The following is an 8,566-nucleotide window of genomic DNA, read 5'->3' on the forward strand; positions in this document are numbered from 1 at the left end:
GTTTGCCTTTGCTTTTTTATAGGTGCAGCACTCAGTGTCTGAATTTGAAGCTAAGCTAGCTGAGCCTCTCACATCGTGCTCTTCAGCAGCAGCAACATACGCAGCTCTCCAGGATTGCACGGTGAGCAGGTGGCCAGCTGTTCCTGGCTCTGAGCCCAGGGACACGGTGTCACACTGACCTCCTCACAGAAACCCCAGACCCGGGGCTGCCTGGTGCCTCACAGCTCAGGGCAAAGGCAGAAGGAGGCAAGGGCAGTCTGTCACCATTTCAGACAGGATTAGAAAGTTTCTTCCTCAATCTAGGGGGAAAAAAAGCCTAAAAAATACCACTTAGTCCTTCGGGTTATGGTTTTAATTTTATGCATCTAAAACATCATGAAAAACAGGAGATAGGAAACAAGTCTGTTTGGCAATTTTCCTCTAAGGTTTTCCAATGAAAACTTGGATTTTAGTATAGGCAATCTGTGACTAAAGAAAATATATCCTTAGAAGTAGTTTTTCTTGGTCAATGAAGAGACTGGACAGGGTTTCAACTTAGAGACTTTTATCTGTGATGCTAGGAATCCATGGGTATTTGGATATTTTGTTCAGTCCATTACAAACGGAAAACAAGTACTGGATTGGTATTCAAGCTACAAATAATCCCATCTCAGGGAATTTGGTGTAGTATTTTTGTTTGTAAATTCTGATATGTTTTTCAACAATAATCATAGCCTTTCTAAGAAAATACTGCAAAAAATTATATTATATTGTTCTTGCAATAAAATGCATATATATTTTCTGAACTTAGTGATTGATAACTGCTTACAAGAGCTGTTTTCAGGGGGACCTGACCTTTCTGCTTCAAAAAAGCTTGATACTAGTTGAGGAAAAGTATTTTGCATGAGGGGAATTTATTTAGACAGCACTTGTAATCATCATTTTAATTGACTTTTAAACATCATGAATATGCTGAGTATGCTGTTATAAGGTCTTATTCTCTTTAGGGGATCATGATGATTAAATATCTTGATGTGAAATTATCAGCAACTTATTCCTGTATAATTAACATTTCCTCCTATATATGATTTCTTGTAATTATAAAAATTAGTATTGTTACTATTTTACACCTGTGAGTTGGAGCTTTCGTGATCTTAAATCAGTTTCATTTTGTGATTTTCTAACTCACTGTACTACATTTCAATCATTTTCATATGGACAAGTTTCCCAGCTTTCTAGAAACAGCGACACTGGAAAATGTAGTTCACGTTAGATGTCATTTCTATGAAAAGGACCTTTAGCTAATGCTGACAGAAGTTCCAAGTAACTCTTCCCTGCTTCTCCCATGTGGTGACATTGGCTGCAAGTCTAGCAATCCTCACCTGTTGGAGTGAGGTTTTGAATTTACTCTGTATAAATTAAAGCAACTCTTAGGCATGAGGGAATCTCAAGCTTTTTCCTGAATGTGGAGCTTTGTCCTACATGGATGATGCTGTATCACATGCCCATTCAGGAGACCTGTCTCTTTTGTTGCAGAGTTTTTTCCCTTTAGCACTGTTCCTAGGGAAGTCTTTTGCCACTACAATCCAGTTCATTGGTATGCTGGGAACACGTGTACCTAGGGTGGACCTGAGTAATATCTAAGATATGAAGTGACTTCATGATCTGATGGATGTAGCCTTGCTTCAAACTTATTAGTAGGACTAGAGAATTTTTCCCACCATTGTTACCCTAACTCTGTTGTTTATGTATGGAAATTCTGTTTCTTTTACGTGCTCACTAGGACCTTTGTCATACTGTGGAAAGACTGAGCAACCCTCTGGCCTCTCTCTCAGCCAGTGTCCGAAAGGTGGCCAACAAAGAAAAAGCTGCTCAAAAGGTCACAGCATTACAGCAGAAGTATGAAAAAGTGCTGGAAAGTGCTAAGGAGAAACAGAGCTTATTAGAGAATCTTCTGGCTCAGTGGCAGAGGTGAGTAAACTCGCACATCTGTTGTGGTGGACACAGAGACCTTCCTGGGCTCAGCGTGTGACACTGAGAGGATGACTTGGTAACTCTAGGTTGTGATTTTGCTAGGCAGGAGAAGGAGCTATCTGCCTTCCTGGCCTGGTTGGAGGGGTGTGAAGCTGCAGGCAGGCCTGCAGAGCAGTATGTTTCTGCTGACAGAATTAAGCTGGAAGGTGAACTGCAGGCACTGCAGGTATGTTTCAACTGAAATATTGTCCTTCTGCATTTTCTGGTGTATTTCTGTGTCTTTTAAAGGAAGAAATTGCTCAATTATAGTCTGGCAAGTCAGTTGATTCTGGGCTTTGCAAATCTCCTAGGAGATAATACATTATCACTTGCTATTTCTCAATGACTATACTATTACTTTTAGCTACAATATGCCAGCTAAAGAAAAAAGGAAAAAGGTGCCTTGGTGTATCCTATTATCTATCAAGGAAGGACATCAGTCTGCTTGTTAGAAGATCCTTTCTCTAGGGAAATTCCTTGTATTAGGCAATACTTCTTTTTTTTTTTTTTTTTTTGCATGTGAGGAATGATTCTCAGATGAAAAAATGCTTGAAAGTTTTGAAATTCCAGTAAAAGTCTGGTTCTGATTATTTTTTTCAAACACAAGACTTTCATCCTATTCTAAATTATGCCTTCCCTTTGAATTTTTGCCATTTGTTTTTAAATTAATATGAAGCAGTTGGCCAAATGTAACATCTTTTATACCTTCTTCCTTGAAGACAAATAAAAAAGGAAAATTAATTGAGGGTTTGGATTTTTTGGGTTTTTTTTTGTTGTGGTTGTTGAGTGTTTTTTTGTTTGGGGATTAGTTTTCTTGTTATTGGGGTTTTTTGGTTGTTTTGGGGGGTGTTGGTTGGTTGGTTGGTTGGTTGGTTGGTTTTTTAGTATTTTGCTTTGTTTGAGCTAGTTTGCAACATTTCCTCACAATTGTCTTGCTGCACACAAAATCTATTGCAAAATGTTGTGTCAGTTTTAGCCACTGCCATCATAAAATAAAGCTGTATGGAAAAGTCACACTTTGTTCTGAAGGAGAGAAAAATACTAACTTAGATGAATCCCTACTGAATTTAGCTGTCTGAGAGGTGTTGAGTACCTGCTTGTCCTAATAGGCCTCAAGTCCTCCAAGGATTTGCCTCTGCTCACTCACTTGACTCAAAGACTGTGGTGGAAATCTGCAGCTGTTTTTTATTAGTTTTTGTTATTTTGCATAATATGGTGCCATGCTTAAACTAAAAGCTTTTCATTCCATTGTTATCCCAGGATTTGCGAGCAGATATTGAGTCCCACACTTGTGTCTATGAGAGTCTTTTACAGTTAAATGAGTCGCTGTTTCCAACAGCTTCAAAACAGTGTGTGAAAGCAATAAAAGAAAAATTTGAAGAGCTGGATGAAAGGTGGAAAGCTTTACCACAAATTGTTGACAAAAGGTTTGTGCTTCAGAATGTTTTTTACTTGTTAAAGTAACCAATATCCAGATGAGGAAGCCCAATCCCAAACGGTGTCTTTTACAGTATTGCCATTAGAAGACAAAGGTTTTAGATTCAATACCAATCCCTGAACTCCCAGGAGTGGGGGGTGGAGGATCCCACACATTTATGATGCCATCTTTTTGACATACACTCCGCTGATTTTTTTTTGCTAGAAGAGTCTGTTTGAAGGAGTGTGGGGCAGGAAATGAAGGCAATGTTGCATTTCCTCAGTTCCAATTTCCAAGTAAATTCCAAAATCTCCAATAAACTGATTGTTTCAGTTATATGCTTTATTTTGTGCAAAGCCACACTATTGTAGTTTTAAACTCACTTTGAAATTCTAATTTGCCCTAAGTATTATAAATGCTCAGTTGTTAGGCTGCTGGCTCATGTTAAGCTCAGAAAAACTGTCTCCTTTATTTCAAACTGTATTTTATGATATATTTAGATTTCAATTCTTTCTATAATGAACACACAAATTTTACCATTTGTAATGTAGCTTAAATAATAGATCCTGATCAGTGCCATAATCTTCTAGGTGCTTTATCAATATGATTGTTTTACAATATAATAATCTTCTACATGTTGAAAATTAGGTAGAAAAATTTCTAAGGGAAATGGGAGGGTAAATGACAAGGTCTTTTCTAAGGTCAAGCTTTAGATTTGGTACTTAGGTACTTAATTCTGCTCAGTGCTCCTCTGGATGGATTCTTCTTTTGAATTGTGTTCTTCTGATCAGACTTCACCCTTTCCTACTTCAGAGGAGGTTGAATATGAAATTCCTCACCCCCAGCCTAAATTCATGAGACTCTTACCTTAATTCAGTGTTTCAGATGATAGGCAAGAATTGCTATGACTGAAAATCAAAGTTTAGCTTCCATCAATAACATTGTCTTTGCTGGGATTACACCCATAAAGAAAATTTGAAGAACATACCTTGGTTTTTTGGGGCATCTTTAACAGTTGATATAAATAAAAGAGTGGAAGCAGGAAAGATCCCAGGGTGTTTTCAAATGTTATGTTATTTCCCAGAATTAAAAAATCAATATGGCAAACTAAAGTAACATTTCCTACTTTCCTTGCATCTGGCATTGATTTTAATGCTGACCAGTCAGCTGTGGGTTTGATTATGGGAAGTGATTAAATTGCATCAAGTGTTTTCATATTTACATCTGACATTCTGTAGGATCAACTTCCTTCAATCACTTGTTGCTGAGCACGGGCAGTTTGATGAGTTCCTGCTCAGGTTTTCAGACTGGATTAAGCAATTTCTTGCTGAACTACAAGCCACTTCAGAGATAAACACAGCTGATCAACAACTAGCTGCATCTCACAATAAGGTAAACTTCTGGATGTAAATATTAAAAACAGAGAAATCATACGGTGTATTTGGCTCAATCCTCATCTAGAAGTAGCAAGTAATTCATTTGTGTGAAAACCAATATGCTGTTGCAGTCACGTACAGACTTGTTATTTGACAGTTTTAAAGCAAAATTGTAACCCCAAACTTTTCCTACTGAAAACCCCTCAGTAGCACTTGTTTCATTCGTATGTTCAGTACTAAAATGTTTACTGAGCTCTTGATTTGAAGAAGAAACTCAGCTGTTTTCTTTCTTTCCTATAGAATCACACAATGGAAGTTGAAAGTAAGAAACAGGAGTTACAAAGTCTGAAGGAGCATGTAGAGAAATTGTGTTCTTTCAGTAGCCCAGAGGACCAGCAGACATTGCAGGGAAAGACTGAAGATTGCTTTCAGATCTTCCAGGAGGCAAGTCAGATAACCAGCCAAAGACAGGAGACCCTGGATCAGTTGCGAATATTCTTGGAGTGCCATAATGCTGTATCAGGAGTGCTCCACCAGCTGAGGCAGACAGTGGAGAAAACAGGAAATATGGATAAAGCTAAGTCTGAATTACTGGAGAAGGAGCTCAATGGTGTTATTAAGGATCTTAACAAGTTGGAGTCTGATGCTATCGGTTTGGATGGTTCCCTTACTAAGGCTCAGTATCATCTGAAGCACAGCATTTCTGGGCAGAGGACCTCCTGCAGGGCTATGGTGGATAACCTGGGTGTGGAACTGGAGGCAGTTCAAAACCTTCTGGGAACCAAACAAAGTGAGGCAGAAGCTCTTGGAGCCTTGCAAAGATCTTTCATGGAGCGTAAAGAACAGTTACTGAAGAGCATTGAAGATACTGAGGAAAAGGCTGACCAGGAGGGCCTGAAGGAGACAACACTGCAAGCCCTCCAGCAAAGGTAAAAACATTGGCACTTTCACACTTGATTGCAATCTCTAGAACTTTTATGATTCATTGGAAGCATGTGTGTGTACTTAAAGTACTACCTGGGTACTTTATTTCTTGCCAAGCATGTGTATCTACTTAATAAAATTTTGTAAATAAGTGAACTATTTGGATGCACAAAACACTAAGCAAGCCCTGCTAATCTTTTACATTGAATGAATAGTCATGAAAGTCTACATCTCAAAAATATATTTTGTCCTAATGAATCTAAGATCCAAAAAGCTATTAGAAATCCATATAACATAACTATCTCTACCTTGCAGAACTGAAGATTGTACATGGGATGATGGAATTAAAAACACTTATTGTAATACAGTATTAATCTAAATATCTGAGTATATTTCCAGGTGACTGTTTGAGGGGGAGGTACATATATATCTATATGATTTTACAGCAGTGTATGTATCAAAAAAATTTCATTCTGATCCCAGTTCTAGCAGAAAAAGACCCCCAAATATTGTAGGAAATATTAGAAAAAGGGAGTTTTATGCACAGTAACACTAAGAACAACTGTTTCATTCTTTCCCTCTCCTCTCTTGCAAAAAAAAAAAGTAAAGATAAGTAAATTTGAAACTGGTCTTTTAATGGTCTTTTGTCTTTCAGGTTGAGGGTCTTTAACCAGTTAGATGAAGAATTGAATTCTCACCAGCATGAACTCCAGTGGCTCATGGACAAAGCAAAACAAATAGCCCAAAAAGATATCGCACTTGCTCCTGAGAGTGACAAAGAGATAAATCGCTTAGAATCTCTGTGGAAGGATACCAAGAAAGCTATACATGAAAAGTAAGTAGATCTTTAGCTTAAGCTAAGAAAGGAGAAGATGGGGAAAGAGACACAGTTATTGCATGTAGTATATTCTTGCTGTATTAGTTACAGTGAAAAACAGGGCTTGTAGGTTAAATACTTAGTAGAAGATGGAAACACATTGTTAACAAGAATATTTGTACCATTTGTACTTATACTATTAATAAGGCCACAGATAGGTTCTCAGTACAGTGTGACAGATATACATTTTATTACATGCATGCGATATTGCATCTTATTGTTTTCTGAAAGATAAGAATTCTCCACTGAGCTGGTACATATTCTCCTTCTAGCACAAATTTTCATTCCCTATTGGTTATGTGTTTCTGACAGTTCTGTATTTAGTGGTCCTAGATAATTTTTAAATTTAAGTATTTCTATCTGCCCTAGGGGATGGGTTTATAAAAATCATTAGTGTGTAATCAATTACAGTGTTTGTATATGACACAGATGATCAGTTTTATCAATGAAAGTTGATGACAAAAGAAGCTAAAGAAACCAAAGAAAGTTTTTCATACACTTTTCTTTGTCTTAACTGCCTCATGATCATCTTTAAAGAAAACTGGCAGTGTTTTCTCTCTCACAGAGACACAATTTTAGACCCTTCTGAACCTGCTTATTATGGAGAGCTCTTTGGAACATTCAGAGAAGAGCCAGCTTCTAAAACAGTTGCTCATCTTTTTTGACAATGTCATGTTTCCCAAAATCCTTTCATTGAAAAACACTGTTTTACAAGTAGACATATATCCAAAGTATCAGTTTTGCATCTCTTTCTTCAGTATAAACACCAGGAATGGATTGAATAGGTCTTTTTCCTCTGTCCATTGCCTGAGCATAAATAAGGTTTCCTAGACAGAGGGTGGGAATAAGATTAGGCTTGTTTTTAGCAGAAGACTAATTTATTCTCAGTAGAAGGGAGATAAGTTGAATGTAACATTTTAGTCCCAAAAGCATGTATCTGACAGTTGGGGGACAAAATAGGCAGACCTTAGTATGCATTGCTTTAGTCTTTATTTCTGCTTCTTTTTACCCAAAAACCACTCCATGTTAAAGAAACAAGTTGTTGGGTTTTTCTAAGTTAACTGTGAGTTGCAAAATTGTTAAAATGTGATTTTCAGTCAAAAAGATGCTAAACTTAGGAACTGAGAAGCTTGAATTCCAGTTTCAGTCTTTCACCGAAGTCAGTGGCTTTAGTATCTGATACATATGAGATGGCAATTCACATTCATGTCTCTTCAGTAAGATGTTTTGTGATAGATCGACAGTGATTTCTAAACCCAAAATATTAATATCTCCTTGGCTGCCCAATTCATGTTTAGCACTGCATCCTGGTTTTCCCATGGTGAATTGCTATGTCATGTTCTCTGTCCTTCAGAAGCATGGCAGCAAGTGTTGCTAATAGCTTTTTCATATTGCAGAAAGGAGCAGTCCTGTGTTCTGATCGATCTGATGAAGGAATATCAGAGCTTGAAGTCAACAGTAATGAAAGTCATAGACAGTGCTAACAGTGCTTCTGTGACCAAATCCATATGGAAGGATCATGAAGATGTCAGGCGAACATTATCAAAGGTAATGACATGTATTTTCCTTTGAGGAATTTTAATAATTTTTTTCATTAAATGGATTTTTTTTAAAGATGCCCTTGAGCTGTGTTTACAGCTCCTTGAATTTACTGTCAAATATTGTCACACTGATGTTCAGAGTTTAAATTGTACTGATTAGTATGAGGAGGGAATATAGCCCTTTTTTTTGCATTTTGGTGAGATCTGGTAATCTGTTGTTAATAGAAATGCAGATTCTAAATATATGGAAAGCATAAGTGGAAAATTGTGGAAAGCTCTTTATATAAAATATATTGAGAATATATTCCTACCACAGTATGAAAGGATAGTTCTAGTCAACATATTTTAATGTTTTTCTATATTGGGTAAATTTTGGAATAGATAAAAGGCCACAAAAAACCATGAATTGCACATTTCTGATGTGTAAAATTTTTATGTC

General features: G+C 37.1%; 1 protein-coding gene across 1 annotated transcript in view; it reads left to right on the forward strand.

The window, feature by feature from the left end:
* SYNE1 (spectrin repeat containing nuclear envelope protein 1) overlaps nt 1-8,566 on the forward strand; it is a 241,632-nt gene that overhangs the window by 68,314 nt on the left and 164,752 nt on the right. Inside the window, exons 34-41 of the mRNA XM_031056245.1 lie at nt 23-121; nt 1,763-1,950; nt 2,056-2,179; nt 3,253-3,419; nt 4,648-4,801; nt 5,086-5,714; nt 6,365-6,544; nt 7,984-8,134. Of these exons, the coding sequence (XP_030912105.1) occupies nt 23-121; nt 1,763-1,950; nt 2,056-2,179; nt 3,253-3,419; nt 4,648-4,801; nt 5,086-5,714; nt 6,365-6,544; nt 7,984-8,134 (1,692 nt within the window). The remainder of the gene's footprint in view (nt 1-22; nt 122-1,762; nt 1,951-2,055; nt 2,180-3,252; nt 3,420-4,647; nt 4,802-5,085; nt 5,715-6,364; nt 6,545-7,983; nt 8,135-8,566) is intronic.

This window comes from Geospiza fortis, unplaced genomic scaffold (assembly GCF_000277835.1).
Source record: "Geospiza fortis unplaced genomic scaffold, GeoFor_1.0 scaffold162, whole genome shotgun sequence".
In the NCBI taxonomy this organism is placed as follows: Eukaryota; Metazoa; Chordata; class Aves; order Passeriformes; family Thraupidae; genus Geospiza; species Geospiza fortis.